The 19,810-nt window shown below is 37.2% G+C and overlaps 1 protein-coding gene across 10 annotated transcripts in view; it reads right to left on the bottom strand.

The window, feature by feature from the left end:
* LOC140152539 (uncharacterized) overlaps positions 1 to 19,810 on the bottom strand; it is a 50,950-nt gene that overhangs the window by 17,793 nt on the left and 13,347 nt on the right. For all 10 annotated transcript variants that reach the window (XM_072174912.1, XM_072174913.1, XM_072174916.1 and 7 more), the window contains exons 2-13: positions 14,242 to 15,476; positions 12,937 to 13,073; positions 12,504 to 12,587; positions 11,583 to 11,719; positions 10,409 to 10,537; positions 9,587 to 9,696; positions 9,260 to 9,392; positions 8,576 to 8,770; positions 4,455 to 4,563; positions 3,377 to 3,489; positions 1,166 to 1,241; positions 205 to 573 (exon numbers count right to left, since the gene is read on the bottom strand). In XM_072174912.1, coding sequence (XP_072031013.1) covers positions 205 to 573; positions 1,166 to 1,241; positions 3,377 to 3,489; positions 4,455 to 4,563; positions 8,576 to 8,770; positions 9,260 to 9,392; positions 9,587 to 9,696; positions 10,409 to 10,537; positions 11,583 to 11,719; positions 12,504 to 12,587; positions 12,937 to 13,073; positions 14,242 to 15,476 — 2,827 coding nt within the window. The remainder of the gene's footprint in view (positions 1 to 204; positions 574 to 1,165; positions 1,242 to 3,376; positions 3,490 to 4,454; positions 4,564 to 8,575; positions 8,771 to 9,259; positions 9,393 to 9,586; positions 9,697 to 10,408; positions 10,538 to 11,582; positions 11,720 to 12,503; positions 12,588 to 12,936; positions 13,074 to 14,241; positions 15,477 to 19,810) is intronic.

The raw sequence follows: 19,810 nt of genomic DNA, 5'->3' as shown, positions 1-19,810 counted from the left end.
CAAGTAACTTTGACTGATGCAATGTCAATCTTTACCTTAAGTGTTTCCTAGTTCTATAAGCAACACTAAGGATGACGGCTGATTAAAACAAAGTAACACGTCATCAAAATGCAGTCCTACTAAACCATTATTTACATCTGCTATTACTCAAGGTTTATATCCATGACCCCTAAAGCTACCAAGCAACTCATCATCTCAACTTACATTTCTTTATTGCTTTCGGCGTACCATCTTTGTCCTTTTCCTTCTTCTCTTTTGGTGTCTTCTTCTCCTTTGGTGTGCCTTTATCCTTCTTTTCCTTATTTTTTGATCCAGGTGGTCGTCCTCTCGGCCTCTTTCCAGGTGGTGGTTTTGTTGGAGTAACCTCTGCACCCGACTCTACAGCAGACTCTGGTGCTGGTTCAGACTCTGTGGCAGCTGATTCAGAAGAGGTTGTTGTTGCTGCATCTGTGATGGGTTCTAATGTGGCTTGTTTAGGTTCTAATGTGGCTTCTTCTAGAGGTAGTTGAGCTGTAGTCAGAGTTACTGTTGTATTAGTGCTGGTTGTGGTACAGCTTTCACACGCCCATTTTCCTGAAAATTACAAAATATAAAGAAAGAGTAAATAAACTGTGAAACAACAAAACAATTCAATTGGGGTATCAAAGGTGCACTTAATATAGCTATGTGTATGACACTTGAAGAAATCTTTACGACACCCTTTATATCAAGCTCTGTTAACAGTCAGTTTGACATGGCAAGGAACCAATTCCATGTCCTGGACAATTGTAGTCAGACCAGGACAATTTTGCTTTGATTTTGAATGTCTGTGCATTCCTGGACACAAGACCCCTGAGATAACACCCTGTCTGGGCAAAGCCTGGGTCCTGGGCAGACCTAGACAAAAATTACATATTTCTGGACATTGGTTGCTATATTGTATGCAGTGGTGGGTTTAACAGTCATCCGTCATCTTGCTACTTGGGTCATAAAACCTGAAGTTCATCTTTCATCAGTTGGGAAGATTAGACTTTGACAAGGTTTATATAATGTGTTCCTGCCAAAAAGGTTGTTTTCAAAATGTTCAAGCAGGAATGAAAAGATTAGGGTTTACTCTCAATCACAAGTCATCATATTTCCTTAAATATGACACCATCATTTATGCTCTTAGTTGCTTCCATCTTACCTGTAGGGATGTCCTTGAGTCCCACACAGAATGTATGATAACCTCTATCACAGTCATCACAAAACATCATCTTGTCCTGAAACATAAAAAAAAACAAAAAAAAACAAGATTGCTGTTATATCGTGTGCATGTGCAAACTACTGTACAGATTAGGTAGGGGCAAAGTACCATTGGGATGTAACAATCTTATGGCACAAGAAATTCATACTTTCTAGTCCAGTAAAACAGCACTTACATATCAGAATCTATCAAGATTTCTTTTTCAACACTGATGTTGTTGTGACAACCTTCTGTTAACCACCTCCAGTTACTCAGGAACATGGTTGCCAATTGGTTGCTCCTTCAAAAGATTGTCAAAAATGTGAGTTAGATTATATTGCCCCTCATCTCTGTTCCTGGAGGTGCCTGGCTGGAAATATAATCTCATGTGTTTGATGATCTTCTGAAGGAGAAACCAACTGGCAACAAGATCAGTGATGAAAAAGAAATCGGATAGATTTGATATACTCACAGTAAGTTCTGTTTTATTGGATTAGAACTATAAAATTTGAGTTTACTTTTCAATAACAGTCCTGATGCAAAACGTTCAGTAATATAACAATCTTGTTTGTAATCAGTACAAACTGACAAGTACCACTTAATGGCCACTAATGGTTACTGGATGCAGGTTGTATACATGACCAAATTGTAAAAACTGAAAATAATTTTCATATATTGCAACACTAATTCATATATCATCCAAGATCTTCATTCTCTCGGTCGGGCTGATGTCACATAGTGGAAAAAGCCTTGTAAAACCAGTGTGCGCATGTGCAGTTCCCCTTCCTCGAGCTGGTTGCTATGCGTGCACTTGTGCAAAGGGGACAATGTTCCCGCATGTCCGACCGAGAGAATCTGCAATGTAGTTTCTTAATCCACTTGATCTACTTTTAAAGAGTGCAAATTAATAAAATATACTCATTAAAGCTGTATCTTACTTGACATGACACAACATATCTCCATAGAGGGGAAATGGTGTCTTGATACAAAGTTTGGTTTTCATACTCAAAAAAGGGAAAAGTGGAAAATGGCCCATTATGTAAGGGACCAAATATAGTGAAAATAAAACTAGGAGGGCCTAAAAGTAGCTAAAATTACCATGATTTTACTATCCTTTGGAACCACTGCAGACGAGCAAGGATGTAAGTAGGTAAAGTAAAATATTCTGGAAAAATCCTAAAATTCTGATTTTTTTTTTGTACATGGTTGACAAGATTTAAAAACAATATCCCAAATTCAGGATTAATTCTGAAAACTTAATCAGTAAAAGAGGGTTTAGTTTAATTTTGCATATAACATCTACGGAAATTTAGCAGCCTTTTATGGACATAACACGTAGTCCTTTTTATTGCTAATTTCTACCATTTTAAAGCATAGATAACTAATCAAAATACCCAGAAATCTTCCCAGCCCTGTGTACATTTAGTTTTCAGTACAAAGAAGTTGTGTCCACACATCAGCTGCTAAATACTTCACTAACTGGCCGAGTAGCACAGTACTCTCTTGCCCATGGTGCACATACAATGTGTAAACAGGGCCCCTAGTGGTGAAGTTGCTCGTCTTATAATCATAACAGCAGACCGTCAATCCTGGGCGGTAACCTGATTGGCTGACTATGCAACAAAGCTCCATTAAGCAGCATGCACTAATGAAGCCAATATCACTCACTCTTTAACAAGATACATGTCAGCAAGTGCAAGAGAGAGAGTCTTTCTTCTCTGTCAGCTACTTCAAGATGACCTCATAATGTTTCTTACACTTTGTGCCAAAATTTATGTCAAGTATTGTTAGTTGCATAAGCATGTTTTTATTTCATAGCGATGATTTCAGATATAAATTCTATAAACCATTCCAGTAACTTGAAACGACCTGATGTGAGGCACTGAATGCAATGTGTTTCTATATGCAATTTGTATAGACAACTACAATGGCAAAAAAAAGGTTGTGCACTTAATAAAAATGATTCAGTGACCTCATCAATTCACAGGAGACTAAAACCTGTAAATGAGGTATTGGAATTGAATAATGGCATTGCACAACTAACGAGGTGCAACTGGATTCGCTCCCTGTGATTTGTGCAGTTGTGATGTATTATGGTAACGTGAAGACATCTACTATGGTTTCCACATAGGACAATCAGATTAACAAACAAAAAACAAACAAGTACTGTACCTCATGTGTTGGATCGCCACAATGCATACAGGTTTTGCATTCCATACATTGCCATGGATACGATAAAATAACTTTGACAAGAGCTTCAGTCATCTCCAAGCAAGAAGGATGCCCTGCAAAAAGCAACATAACATAGATGCATGCATGCGCATGGATTACAATACATACATGCATGCGCCGGCATGGATTGATTCAGATATAATAGGTCTTTTTGCAGATGAGGTGCAAAGCCATGCACCAATGCCAAGAGCCGGCCATATGCAAAAATGATAGTTTCATTCTTCCAACAAAAATAAATCTCAAAATGCTTGCAGAATAAATGCAATTGAAATTTTGGTTTGGTGTTCTAAATTTAGAAAAATATTAGCCTATGCTCTATAAATATTTTGTCTTTATGCTTTTTAATTATAATAAATCAATATCAGATTATTTTTAAGCTTAAATTTTGCTAATCCAAGGTGAGGCTTTAAGAAAAATTGAAAAAGAGCTGAACTACATGTATGTATGTAATGTAAGGAACACAATTTCTTGTTCTAAAATAAATAAATTTATTCATTGACACTACAATAACAACATTATCTGACTTGATACCTAAAAAAATGCAATGTCCTCTCCACAAAGCTTCCTGCTCTCCTTGTACATGTATTTCATTAGCCAAAATTACATTTAAATGTGTATTTTTACTGATATCATAAATATCCGCTGTCTGTAGATGTCAAACATTAGTCTGTTACCCAGTATTTTATTTGTTCAAGCTGGTGTAAAAGATATCAGAATTATAACAATTAGTGGGTTTTTAGCGGGTTCGCCGTTGGACAAGTTTTCTAGAACCCACTAATTGTTATGAATTCCCATCGTAAAAGCCTATCCCACAATCAGAATTATACTTCTTTCCAATCATCCTTTCAAGATTCAAAGTTAATGGCTTTCTCCCTACACAAATTAAGTTACTACTGAAATCTTTAGCCTAAAAGTCATCGATAAGTCACTTCCAATAATTCTACTTCAGTAATTCATTTATTTATTTATTTATGCAAAACTTAATTAATTAATTAATGTAAAATAAGTGAACACCTACCACTATTATCACATTGTGAGCAGTGTACAAGTTCCTCATGTTCGCCTTTCTTGTTAGTCGTTTTATCCTTTAAGCACAAGCCACATATGGCATCTGGAATGTTCTTGGGCTAAGAGAGAGTGAAGTGATAACAATCAAAAAATGTACACACAAGAAATCATGCTAGGTGTAGTGAGTGTAGTAGGATCCAGAGATACCACTTAGATCGCTCAAAAAGCTGCAAATAACACCATAAATATTGGATAAAAAGCCCCAAAACATGCTGAAGATAAATTAAAGCATGGAAAGTTCAGGCAAAAGAAGGAAAGTGGCATCTCTTTTTCTAGGATCCAAGCCAAAATTTCTGACTGAATTGTGTGATTGTGGGTCACTGTGAGAGAGTAAGTGAATAAGTGACGTGATTTGTAGTAGCAATCATGTTGAACAAACACTTGGTAGAATTTTGTAGAAAGAAGAGTGGTCAGATGATTCATTTGTGCAGCCTGTAGCAACATAATCGATTCCCAAGTTTTGAGTTAAATTGAACTAGTGGTTTAAATATGCAAAAACATGTTTCACAATTACTCATAGAAAAGTATGGGTGGTTTTCACAACATCTAAACAGAACTTCTGTCAAAATCTCAATTTTGATAGGATAAAGTGGGTAATTCAGAAATTGTAACTTTGGTAATAACTATTTGGTTGGTTGGCTGGTTATAATAGCCACATGCCTGTATATAAACGACGCAAAAAAAGTTTCTTTATGGTTAGGAAATTTACCCACTATTAAAATCTAGCAACTAATTTTGTACGGTTGCTAAATAATTGCATGCGAGGGATTGTCCTGCGCATTTTGACACCTCAATCACTACCCTACGACACTCCTGAGAAAAGATATGAATGTTTAAGTAACACGAGGTCGAAAAATAAAAATTGCAAAGAAGCCTATTCAATGGTTTTAGAGCTGATTCACTGATCGAAGACGGTTTCATTATTCCCGCCTTTTCAATTTGAATTTAAGGCATTTTCATTGATGCATGTTGGACAATCCTTTGCTTATTGTGCAGATGAATGATCAAAAACAAAGGTGAGTGGGTACTAAGACATTTACGTTTTGAGAGACGGGTTTGGAAAAGGGATTTCAAACAGGTCATGATTACAGCAGTTTGGAAGATACTGTATGTTCAATATGTTACCAAAGAAGAATTGAATACCTGAGTGGAAGAGGGGCCCAACTCCATCAAAACTGTTTTTGAGATATTAAGAAAAAACTTAATATTTGGAAAAGTTTTATAGACAGAATGTTTTCATCTTCAGGGGACCTTTAATACATGAACATACAATATTACATACATTCGAAATTATATATCATGTTTCCATGGCAGCGGTACAGGTCTTAATACTGAGCTGGAGTTGGGCCCTTCTTCCACTAATATACTACGAGGCCCAGTTCCGTAAGCAGATGTGTTATAAATAGCTACAGAAATTTGATAATTATCCATTAATTGCACAAATAGAAGCATGTAATACGTTAGCAAGAAAGTTTATTGTATTGAAAAGCAGATTTCATGGATGAACAGAATTCCTCTTTAATCCAATATTTGTGGAAGAAGGGCCCAACTCCATGGAGTTGGGCCTTTCTTCCATGAAAACCATGATTAAGTGTACGTGGAAGATTATTTAGAGAGTGGATTTTGGTTCATCTTTCACACACAAGGAAGAACAGTCTGCTGCCAATAAAATGCTGGGTATAACTAATTTTTGTAAAAAAGTGGAGTTGGGCCCTTCTTCCACTCAGGTATTCAATTGAGACACTTGAGTGGCCCTCCAGAAGCCCTGATCTTAACCCCTTGGATAACCATTGGGATCAGCTCAAGAGATGAGTCAACAAGAAGATAAAGGCAGACAACTCTGGTGGGATTGCGTCGCATCGTTATCAATGAATGGAGCGGAATTGAGCAAGGTAACATTGACGCCTCATTAAGAGCATGAGCGCGGCGTGGGTGCTGTAAGGGAAGCTAACGGTGGACACACAAAGTACTGAAAGAAAAAGAGATTAATCTCAAGTGAAGTTGGAAGCGGCAGTATGATGCCTGAAATGTGCTCAGCAAGTATAAAACAAAAAATGTTATCTGCATGTTTTTTTTTTTTTTGTTTTGTTCTTTTATGCTGAAAACTTGAATAGGCGTCTTTGCAATTTTTGTTTTTCGACCTCGTGTTACTTAAACATTCATATCTTTTCTCAGGAGTGTCGTAGGGTAGTGATTGAGGTGTCAAAATGCAGGACAAACACCCGCATGCGATTATTTAGCAAACGTACAAAATTAGTTGCTAGATTTTAATTTATTGGGTGACATGCACTTTTTGATAAGGTTGCTAAACGAAATTGAAAAATAAGAAATGCATTTGGCATGCCCAGAAATAATAATCACATAAAACTGGTAATTTTAGGAACATTATGAGTTCATTTACAGAGCAAAAGACAGGAGTGGTATTCACCAGAAACATACATGCTTTTAAACTTTATAGAAAACTTGAAAATCATACTTGGCATGTTGTAGATGGGCCCAAAACTGCACTACATTTTAGTCTTTTTGTGCATCAACACATTTATATTAAATTTCTCTCAGTTTTTTGGACCACACGATTTGAGAGCTCTCTACCACTTCATTTTGTCCCTAAAAATGCAAAATTATTAAAAATTAATAAAAAATAAACCACCGGAGTAGAGAAAAGCACAGTAATCTATGAATGCATTACTAAATCATCACCCTGCTACAATAAAAGCCCACATCATTTTAGTAATTCTGAGATCAAAGTACAAAATGTGGTTCAAGTGTGCATCATTACGTAATCACCCGAATTGTTTCAGATTATTTCCTATAATTTGTATCATTATCATATGTTCTTGATTGGTGAATAAATATGTTTAAATGCTTTAAATATTTTTTACTTTGTTCTCAAAATTACAAATGTTCTCAAAAATTTTTTTTAATGACTTATGCAATTATCTTAGTAGGCTGACAAGGTTAGACATGTCCACATTCCTTATTATAGAGGGCGACATTCAATCCAAAAAGGGAAATACAAAAATTTGAAATTTGGACACCAGAAACTTGACGACGTAGTCTAAAATGTGCGGTACTTTATCCTTGATACAGAAGTCAGCATGCAGTGAAAGTTAGATTTCATAAAATAAAATCGCCTTTGTGTAAAATGGATCGCCGTGGTGAAAAATGATGCATTACATGTTTTTTTTTTAAAACAGACATTTGCCCATAACTTCGCTAATTTTTGACCTACAGACATGGTTGACCCCTCATTTTTTAAGTTAAATAATCACCTTTTTAAACAAAATAATTTCCATGTGAAATATCATACTTGAAAATTTTGTGAACATGCCTAACAAGGTGATATCATGACTGCCCCTTGCCAATTGCACAGTGACAAGCTCACAACCACCAATACAATTGGGCCATTTGAAATCCATATATATACATCCCCTATGGAAGACTGGCCTTAATCTCCTGCACAGGGATTCACACTCCCTGTTTGGTTTGGGGAGGTTAAGGCCATGTCTTCCATAGGTGTATGGATTTCACCTTTGATGTTGTGCATGATTGGCACAAATGCCCATATCGTACTAGCAAACAGAGTATATGATTAAAAATGCAATGATGTAGAGTCAAAATTGCCATCAAGCCAACTGGTTGCGATTGATACTAGGGCATGATAATGATTTCTGATTGATATATTAGTAATTACTTTTGTGATAAGTGGAGGAAGTAACGTCACAAAAAACACTGCATTCCTTGTGATTGCCTGATACAGGTATTACTGTAATGAGGCAGATCTATGCAAATTACATATCTGCTCTACCTACTGCAATGATGCACTTCTCCTTACTTTACACCCTCCTTATCTGACCGTATAGACTGGTTGTTTAGGCTGGTCTTCATTCGATACATCCATCCCTTCTTTTGATGACTGCTGGTAATCCAGGCTGTATTAAGAGTGTGTGTGTGTTGGGGTGGGGTCAATTCTCTCTATTCACCACCCTCCCCAAATGCTGCATGGAGCAACAGTTTCAACAAATCAACCAACCCTCCAATTCTTATAAATGGAAGGGGATAAATTCTTACCACATATGCTGGTTGTTTAGGCTGTTCATCCATTGGTACTTCCCTGCCTTCTTTAGGAGGTTGTAATGGTAGTGGTAGATCTGTACCATCAGCATCATCACCTTGTTCACCATCACTAGAAGAATCACTATCACTGCTGCTACCACTGCTACTGCCTGAATCCATACCAGTACTCTCATCTCCTGAAAGGCTAACCTGCATGAAGACAACGATAAATAGTATAAACAGCGTCTCTCATTATTCACAGCAAGTAACACACGCACCAGCAACATGTAGGTTGCTCTGAACAGTTCTGGGGTAGGGGTGGGTTGGTGGAAAAACCCTTTTGTTTTATTATATTTTTTGTTGTTGAAATTCTAAATAGTCAAAACTGCACAATAAACTTGTCAGGAAGTCTTAGAATAAGATGTGAGTGGGGATATTATATATCTTCTTGCATGTTTTTAATCCAGTTAAGAAGTGTGAACCATTTAAAAAACTTTTAAATCATAATTAAAAATTCTGAAATAACCAAAACTTTTTTTCCAGAAATGTCAATATTTACCTGTATTCCTTTGCACAGTACAGCATTTTCGAGTTTTGTTATGTCCAATGGGTAAAGATCGGTCATTTTAAAATGGCCACTTGAATTAAAGGCACCAAGAGGGAGAGAGAAAACATCATATCCTATAGATGGGAACTTACTGGAATACTGTCATCATCTGATGCTGCATCTTGATCTTCTGTCGTCTGGGCATAGTGATCCTGTCTGCGTGGTGATGCAGGACCATAGAGGGCAGTAGATATGGGGAAGTATTTCAACTCTTCTGAGGTATATCTACAAACGAAGAGAATCAATGTTATCATATTAAGTTTACCATTTTTTGAAAATATCCAACAAAATATATACATCTGGAATAGACAGACAGGACTCACAGCTGAGTGCAGCACCTACGAAATGTGCTTAAAAATCGACCAGAATAATTCTGGTCTATTACGAGTTGATCACAGTATAAAATAACAAGAACTTACTGGCGATAATAGTTCTGGAATTGTCCAGGAATGAGAGAAACCGGATATGGTCCTGGTTTGGTGTAGTCCTTGTCTAGTTTTCTCATCTTGTTGGCTGGAACATGCACTGTCTGTTATGGGGAAAAATTAGTTGAAAAAAAACAATTATTTGGAAGATAACTTTAAAAGTGGGCCATTAGAATAATATCTAACAGTCATTATAAAAGCAACACTGGACCTTTATTTGCTAAGTATAACCTTATTACTATTAATAACATGTACAAACTAGAATAATTACTATATACTTTCTGAAAATGCTGTGAGCACAACAAATTACTGGCCCTATTGTTTGGAATAATTTAGAAAATTCCGGTAAAACATTCAAAACAGTTAAACATTTCAGAAAGAATTTAAGATGAAATTGCAACACATTGAAAATATATTAATGAAGTGTAAATTAGTGCAAAGGTCATCTATGTTGGGAAATCATGAAAAATACAAACATGTGTGCACAAAAAGAACCACCTGTGCATGTTTTTCCATTTTTACAATCACATTTCATCACATTCTGAGATTTGTGGCAAAATTAAACTCTGCCTTTGATAAAGATCCTAATAGGATCAAAAGCTCGGGCTATTAACCAAATTTGTATTGAACTACATTGGTTATTAGCTCAGACCTTAAACCGATTTGAATTAAACTACATTGGCTCTTTTTGTGGATAAACAGTTTCCAAAAGCTCCTTAAGGTCAAAATTAACTAATAAATTGCTCTGTGATATGATTCAAGGTTAACAGGTGTGGTGCTACTATAGAAACACCTGTTTCTGATCCCTATTCTTACCAATGTTTGCATGTCAAAGTAATACTGTCTCTCTTCTCTTCTTTCCCTCATAAGCAAACTGTTGTACTCAGCAGCTTGCTTGGCTGCTTTCTTCAGGTATTCTTTCATCTTGGTGGCATCACATACAGGCTGGTTTAAGAACAGAGAAAACAAATTATACTTTTAACTCTTTTTCCCAGGTTTCCCTGCCAAGGCACTAAAGTAGGACATCTACATTGTAAGCTTGACAACATACTGTAAATAATAACTCCTAACACCCTTTTTGCAACTCTACTGCATATTTCCTATCATTATAATTAAGCCATGTTTGATAATTTGAAATTAATTTTGTTAATTTTTTTCAAACCTGATTTTTGGCATATGTGCAATATACATATATCCCAATTCACCTTTTCGGTAAATCCCATAATCCTTTGCGAGTACACTTGAGACCTCGTCATTTGACGTCACGCCAATCTGCGCCGATACGCACATCGTTTATCGAACATCGTTACTGCGTATTGCAAGTCGGCGTGACGTCAAATGACGAGTTCTCAGGTGTACTCGCAAAGGGTTATGGGATTTACCAAAAGGTGAATTGGAATCAGTCAAATATGTTGTGTTTGTAGGACATGGAGCCATTTTGAACTATGTCTTAATAAGACATTTTTAATCCCCCATAGCGGCCAAGATAATAAGTGGGTTTTCTTTCATTTTGCCTCATTATTCCAACTTAAAATGACCAGGACAACCTCCTGACATTGTTACTAATATCATTACATTATTTTTGGTGAAAACTAAAAAAAATTTAAATTTTACCGAAATTGTATATTATGGCTTTAATGTAATGTAAATAATGAAGAAAGAGTATGTAGAGTTTTTTCTCCACCAAGGATCTACTTTGGAATCAACACCCATTGTTCAAGGCTGCTCTCACTTCATTTTGTTATTTCTTCATTACAAAAACTATGATCAATGAAATGAATTTTACATTTATGGAAGGAACCTAGAAGCGTGATGTCTAAACATTGATTATAGATATAACTTGCATTTTAAACTTGAGTAGACTTTATATTTGTAGTCAAGTCTCAATCATTTATCAAGTAACAGTTGTTCAAAGTAAAGAGAAATCAGAATACCACTGTGACTGCTCAAGTACATCTCTTGTTTGTATTTTCAAAACCTTATTGCATACCTTGCCATAATTTTTATTTCTCTCCTTGATAGACTGCTGTTCCTTTTCTCTCATTATCTTGATGTAATCGTCATATTTATCTGGGTATTCCTTCTGCATCAAGTCATAGATATCGTCTGATTTTAATGCTGTTAAACCTGTCATAAACAAATCATGATCATAAAGAAAATATTATTAAAGTCCAAGTAGTAACAAGTTTCCATTAGTAACTTGAAGAGGATAGTAATGTGCATTAATTAACCCCATGTGAACTATTGCCTTTCTCATAGTGTTCAGATTGGTCAATTACTGGATATATTCATCTTAGTGACCAATTAAAATACAGCTTCTAGATATTTAAGCTCTGCAATCCTATATATCAGCCCTACCACCATTCTTACCATGTTGCTGATTGGCTCAATAAAGCATAATTGCCTTATTGTATCCAATCCGCAGGTAGTATTCATGGGATTAGTGGATTCAAGAAAGTTGGCCCTATGTGTTTTACAACATGAAAACAACTAATTATTCAATTACTTGTCACTTTTTTTGATAATATAACACATTTAAAGGTGGGCGGTCCCATTGTAACACATGGTGTTTTCTACCTCACATTGAGGCCCATCACTCAAACATTCTTATTCCATGTTTTGAGTTTAATTACCCCAGTATATCAGAAATTGTGTATCACACTGGCCTGACTCTTATTTGTTCTTTTGTACAGCACTGTGTTCCTTGTAGATCACTTTATAAATGTCTTACTGCCCACGTTGAAAATTTATTTCCCATGGAAATGCAGTGACCTTGCTGAAGGGCTGGCATATAACTGCATAGAATAATAAAGACTAGTTTGACCATCATTTTTAACATCTATTTTTTCTGCATGAGCCTCGAAGTTGAGTGTAGCAAATTTTCTACTTAATAAAGAAAGAAACCCCTTACCGAGTGTGACTTGCTCCTCCGATACTACTCCTCTCTCCCTCAAGAAGTCCTTCTCTTTACCAGGCATAACTCTGCGCTCAATATCTGAAAACAGTAATATCACAGATTTATAATGGAATGCATCAGCTGTTCATCACCCTGGTTAAAGACATACTGTGTGCTTTTCTCCTTGTATGACAAAACCAAGATAATATTTAAGATGGCTGTAGTGTCGACATTGTCACATTATTGTGCAGTGGAAAGCTATTCAAAGAAATCACAAAGTATACCCAATCTGAATTAGGGAGTCAGGTAACTGATTGTTGTATGCAACACAATTTGAACTCTGGCCTTTAGGAATCCTAGACTAGCCAGAAACCTGTTTGTTGCAATGTATGAACTGTGTGTGTGTGGGGGTGGGGTGGTAGGGTGTGTGTGTGAAGGACTTACTCACCTGGATATTTTCTCTTAAAGGAAGTGACTCCTAGATACTCGGTGATCTGTTCTTGTACAAAATACCATTCTCCACCGCCATCTTGTGGCCACTGGTATTCAAATACATTCTGAGCTGGCATTACTAACCCAAATCCACTGCAATTGAAAAGGCAAGATGAAAATACTGTTAGGGCTCTTAATAAATTCCCTAACACAGGTCGCAGGCTGGACTTCTCCCACTTAGCTTGTACAATGCACAGAGATTTCTTGCCCTTGTGTGTCAACATTAAATTGGATCATATGCACCCAGGATATACCATGCATGATATTGATCCTTTGCCCAAAAAATAAAATAAGCAAATAGTGAAAAAATAGGAAAAGCAATGTAAAATTGGGCTAAAAAGCCCAAAATCAGGCTGGAAATAGACAAAACACATAAATATTGGCTATAAACAAATGGAAATTCCTATTTAAATAGGAAAAATATCATACTTGAGCCATGCCATAACCATAATAACAAACATAATCTTAACTCAGGACGGAGCAGGTATTCCTGCCACTTTCCTGTGTATTGGCATATTAGGTGTAAGGTGCTAGGCCATTAGGCAGAGTTATGCACAGGGTCTGTGATTCAAAACCCCATCATGCCCAGTCCTTAGTTGCTCACTCCAAATAGTTCATGTAGGTCAGCAATTTCATAATCACATTCAGGCTGTGTATCATTAATTTCATCTCAGATATACACAGTAAGTTTGACAGGGTCACATATATATGGCGGTTCCAGCTCTGAACCCCAAGTTGTAGGCACAACCCAAAGATTGGGAACCCCCGTTTAATGTGTGGATCCTACAATCTTGGAAATAAGTCTTGGAACACTTTGTGTGTCAAGAACTAAAAACTGACACCCCCTCTCCCCCGTGCAATGTTGGGAAATGCCAATGTCTTCAGCAGGTTTCCAAAAAAGTGTTCCAACATTGATTGATGGGGAGAGGGGGAGGGTAAATAATTGTAGTAGATGTCATTTTTGTTCAAAACCAAAATACACATCATTGCCATGATCATTGCAAATTCTGCACGGAATTACGACAACGTGTACCAAGTGTTCCAAGTACTTTTTTCCAAGATTGTAGGTTTCTGTACCAGTCAGTTTGACTCAAATTCCTCCCAACAATATAATAAGCATATTGCATGTAACAAAGGAGATATGGATTTAACCTCCAAGCTGTATGTATCTACTGTTCAAGCAAACTGACTTCCAGTAGGGAAACCCAGGATCCATGAATAATAGGCTTACAACTAAATATGTTGAATAAAAAACACTTACGCTTGAGTATCTGCCATGGTTTGTACCATACTCTTCTCTTGAGTCCCATTTGCCTGCACGCCATCAGCACCATTTTCTGTCGCTGTCTCATCTGTGACATTCTCATCTGCATCTCGCTTCCTTTTTGCAGGTGGTTCACCAATATCATCATCATCTGGTCCTTGGTTCCCTTCTCCATCATCACCTTGGGCGACATCTTCTTTCTCTTCACCAATATCCTCTCCATCTCCATCATTGGTTTCAACTCCAGTCTGATCCTCTGGGCTTGCACCTTTCACTTTGTCTGATTTTAACTGAATACATTCACTAAGGTCTACATCAACTGCATTATCATCTGCATCTATAGATTTCACAGGATTATTTTCATCTGAAATTATGCCAGTCATACTTGTACTCTTCATCTCAGACTCTACTTCGCCAAATTGATCTATACTTAAACCAGATTGACTTTGGGAAATTTGTTCATCAAAAGGTCTACTTTCAGTTTCCAATCTTTGGAATAGGTTTGAATTACTTTCATCCGGTATTTGACCTTCCAACATTTTTTCAGACTCATCCATTATTTGAGATGTCAAATTTGATTTTTCTTTGATTTCACTTGCAGACACAGACTGGTTTTCATCCACTTCCATTGATTCCTCAGCTTCATCTTTATCATCCTCTTTAATCACTTCTTCCTTTTGATGTTCTGAGGAACTAACTGCTCTTGCAACATCTCCACTCGGTATACTTTTACCTGCAGTGTTTTCATCAGCAACATTTGGTTTGATCAAATCTGAAACATGTTCCGTACTACTCACAATATCTACCTTTTCTTCTACTTTACTTTGGACATCTGTATTTTCTCCTTTACTTTGGACATCCTCTGTCTTATCTGATTCTTTCTTTTCAACATCTGTCTTTCCTTCTTCTTTACCTTTGACCTCTGTCTCTGTAACCACATTGTCAGTTTCCATAGACCCTTTCCCACACTCTTCTGTTGCTACATCTGCTTCACATTTACTACTCTGGCTTTCATCACCTTGCTGTTCTTTGAGTTCAGAATCCCTTGCTACAAATTGATCACTTTCAGTTATCGCTTCCTTTCCTTGACTATCTGCTATTCGTTCCTGCTCAAGATTTTTGCTGGTTCCATTTTCCTTTTCAGTGACAGGTTCCTCTTGTCCATCACTGGTATCCATTTTGGTAGTTGTTACTTCAGCTGGATAATCTTCAGTGGGTTTTGTCATAGTGTCCTATTGGGGGAAAAGATTACTAAATTAGAACATATTTGATACAACAGAAAACATTTACACATGGGACTTTAATACACCAACAGCAGTCACTCTTTTTAAAATTGAGTTATCATAGAAAATAATCTTTGTAATTATAATCCAATATGTCTGGGAAACAAGCACACAAATAGTCCAAAACAGAAATGTTTTGTAGACTCAACTGTTTGAGAATAATAGTATCAAAAGAATTCAACACCGCCATGCATAGCCCATTTCAGCTCAGACCTGCACCATCAACATACATTTGTCATTAGGCCTATATAGCTGGGAATAAATACCATAAATACATAAACCTTCAACATGCTATGAATAAAATTATCGTCAAGTGGCAATCTTTTCAAATCATAAGCTCTTGTATGTATTGTATGAATTAAACTTGGTGTGGTGTGTGGCTCAATAAATTCTATAGATACAATGAGAAAGTGCAAGCTTCAATTATCCTGGTCAATAGGATTATGACTCTGGAATGGAAAGATATCGCTAGAGGTGAATTTTATTAATTCAGCTTATTTGCAATCCAGCGCCTGATGGTGCGTTTACATTTCCACGTGATTTTGTCTGTACAAATGTAATTATTGACCTCACGGTGATGCTGTGCACCCCACCTTAGCAGGCGTGGATCCAGGTCTGGAATAGGCAACAGTTACTAATAGTTTCACAGCATACCCTCACTTACGATCATTGGGTATACCGATCATCAGACGGATAATTTGTCATGGTTTCAACTTAACAGAAATGCATATACATGTACATGTATACATTCTGTGGTATCAGAACCATGGCAAAACCACCTTCAGCACAGCCTCTACTCCAAAAGTAGTCGAAAGTGCTCAACCACTATAAATATTGGGGGCGTAATATAACAAATATAATTTTTCAGGTGACTAACTTTGGAATTAAAAGTGTTCAAACCCATTACAGGTGAGCGTAGAAACAAATTCAAAGTATAGACCTCTGGAAACGGCAACAGTTACTACTAGTTTCACAGCATACCCTCACTTACGATCATTGGGTAATGGGTATACCGATCATCAGACGGATAATTTGTCATGGTTTCAACTTAACAGAAATGCATATGCGCCATAGAAGTGACGTAGTTAATCGGATAGCTACCATAGCAATAGATGAATACAATTTTTACTATACTGCCCTGCACTACAACGTTCACGCGGTACCGATGCATTGAACCATAGATGTCAAAGAAAGGCTGATCACTCGCACCTGTAAGATAAGTATCTTTGAAAAGAGCGGTATTGTATTCAATAGATATTTGTTGATATACACAGGTGATTGGTGCAATCTGCTTGTACTGCAGGGCGGTCTATTCAAAAATTGTATTCATCTATTGCTATGGTAGTTAATCCGATTATGACGTCACTTCTACGGCGTATACATGTACCTATAAATATTTTGATATATATAGATAGACCTTCGACACAGTCGATCATAAGCAACTCACCTCCAAACTGAGAGCATGGGATTTCTGGCAAAGATCTTAGATTGGATTAAGGACTTTCTTCAGAATAGAAAACAACAGGTTGGAGTGAGTAAAGAACTGTCAGACTGGGCCGATGTCATGAGCAGCGTACCGCAAGGGTCAGTCCGGGGGGTCAGTGTTAGGGCCAATACTCTTCATATGTACGTCAAGGACTTGCCAGAGGTAGTTACGTCAACAACCAAAATGTTTCCTGACCAAACTGTACAACAGGGTCAAGAAAGACAGCACTGAAGGAAGCGATGCTATACAGGATGATCTCAACCAACTCACAGACTGGTACAGATACCTGGCTTCTTCGTTTCAATGCATCAAAATGCAAATGCATCATCTAGGAAACGATATTACCCAGAGAGATCCCATGTCCTAAGAGAAGATGAAATTATGGTACCGGTAGCCAAAGAAGAGAAGGATCTGGGTGTCTACATCACAGATGACTGCAAACCATCAATGCAGTGTACAAAGGCAGCCAACAAGGCCATTACCAGTCTAAGAATCATCAAGAGAACATTCAAGTACATCGATAGAGAGAGTTTCTTCATCCTGTATTATAAAGCTAGGCTATGTTCGTCCACATGTGGAGTATTGTGTCCAGGCATGGAGTCCTTATAACTTGATGACATCAATCAAAGAAATTGAAAAGATACAAAGAAGAGCTACGGTACTAATTCCAAGTTTAAGAGAACCAGGAAAGGTTCCAAGAACTGCATCTCTACCCACTAGAAGTTAGAAGATTAAGAGGCGACCTGGTATAAGAAGTTTTCAAAATCTTGAATGGACTAGAAGATATCAAAAAGAGCTCTTCACCATATCACACAATACAGGCACCAGCCCGGGGGAGTCACTCACTACTTAACTTGCTATGCACCCGCGTCCAAGAAAAATGTCTAAAAGCTTAAAGGGTATGTTTTTCACCACACAGTATCGTCAGCGTCTTTTTGAAAAAGGGGTAGGCCCTACTTTTTCAGAAGGCATCGCCATTTAGGGGTCCTTTTTCAGCCAAATCCTTAGACGTTTAGGGTTAGTAATATTATTCTTTGAGTGAGTTTGCACTAATTTGATAAAAATCACCACTTTTTATTTGATTCTTGTTACCTTTGTGCATGTTTTCTTTAGTATCTATAGATCTGCAACATCAAAAATACACCTTGGGTATCAAAGTAGCTCATTTTCCTGTTTACGCCACTTAGGGTATAAATTAGATATTTCTCAGTTGACGCCATTTAGGGTACGGTACATATGGTTTTTGCATGTGCTACGCCATTTAGGTAGGATTTTGCATGTGTTTTGCCATTAAGGGGTGCGATTTGGTCCCGGGATTTGGTTATGTGAAAATTCACCATTATAAGGGTGCATTTCAGAGGTGGTCGGACGCGGGTGGGTAGCAGGGGATACAAAGTGGTCAAAGTCTACAAACTCTTCATGAAGCAGCTGCTCAAAAAGGCCTAAACCTGAGGAAGTTTCTTCTCTCAGAGAGTGATTGACACCTGGAATAGTCTTCCGGAAGATGTGGTGAATGTCAAGACAAGTTAGACAACAAATTCAAGGTGAAGGGCAAAATTGACAAGTTTTGGAATATTCACAATGTAGAATGGATATGGGGAACTAAAAGGGGAGCGATTGTCGAATAGGGTGCAACTCTACTAGTTTTATTACAAGACTGCCCTACCCCAACCCTAAACCCTAACCCTAAACTCCGTAAACGAGGACTGGACTCAAGTCTAGCAAGTTGCACCCTATTCGGTATTCGGTAATTGTACCCTAAAATGCTTAAATTAGGGGTTCATATATTTTCATGACTAAACGGTTGTTTATGCCCGAGACACCGGGCATAAAGCCATAAACGCTGTTTATGCCCGGCTCTCGACCAATCACTAGGTATGCCAGGTGAATTCAAATTTGCCATCAAACTGCATCATTTTATATATCAAATTAAAGCCCTTGAGTAAAGAAAGCCAAAACTGAAAACCTTATTTTCATAGCACTTTCCGTAGCAAAGTTACATCTTGTCAAAGATTGACTTTCATCAAAAAGATTCAGCTAGCAAAATTCCAACAAAAAAATTTCGGTGGTGTTTCTAGATCTTCTAGTCTCATGTTGATAGCAGGTTTTTACCGGGGTTTTTTAATGGAACTGCTATCAAAATCCCTCTAAAATTCCATGTGCGACTATATCACCATAAAAAATCATATATTTGGGTTAAGTGAAGTATAGACAACATATTTATGTAGGTTTCCTTGACCGGCCAGTTCTTTTATATTTCTATGTAAATATATGTATTGTGTCTTTAGAGGCGAATTTGGCTGACTAGCAAATGTGTTAATTAAGGTTTGCCTGGCATACCTACAATCACACGCGCTGTTATAGCCGTGTATGTAGGTATGCCAGGCAAACCTTAGTTAACACATTTGCTAGTCAGCTAAATTCGCCTAGACCGGGGACCAAACACAATACATATTTACATAGAAATTTCAAAAGAACAGGTCGGTCAAGGAAACCTACATAAATATGTTTTCTATACTTCACTTGACCCAAATATATGATTTTTTATGGTGATGAGACACTCACACATGTTTTTTTAGAGGGATTTTGATAGCAGTTCCATTAAAACAAGCTGCTATCATCATGAGACTAAGATCTAGAAACACCCCTGTAGCCACCACCTTCTGTCTTGAAATTTACCTGACTGGCGCCTCTATTTTGGATTACCAGCTAAAGATGCACTAAATCATAAGATAAAAGTCACAGAATTGTTTGACCATCTCGGAGTAGATTTACCTTTTCTACCAGTAAAGATTAC

The sequence above is a fragment of the Amphiura filiformis genome, chromosome 5 (genome assembly GCF_039555335.1).
Source record: "Amphiura filiformis chromosome 5, Afil_fr2py, whole genome shotgun sequence".
NCBI classification, from domain to species: domain Eukaryota; kingdom Metazoa; phylum Echinodermata; class Ophiuroidea; order Amphilepidida; family Amphiuridae; genus Amphiura; species Amphiura filiformis.
The sequence above is the reverse complement of the archived record's forward strand: the minus strand, read 5'-3'. Positions and strand labels throughout refer to the sequence as shown.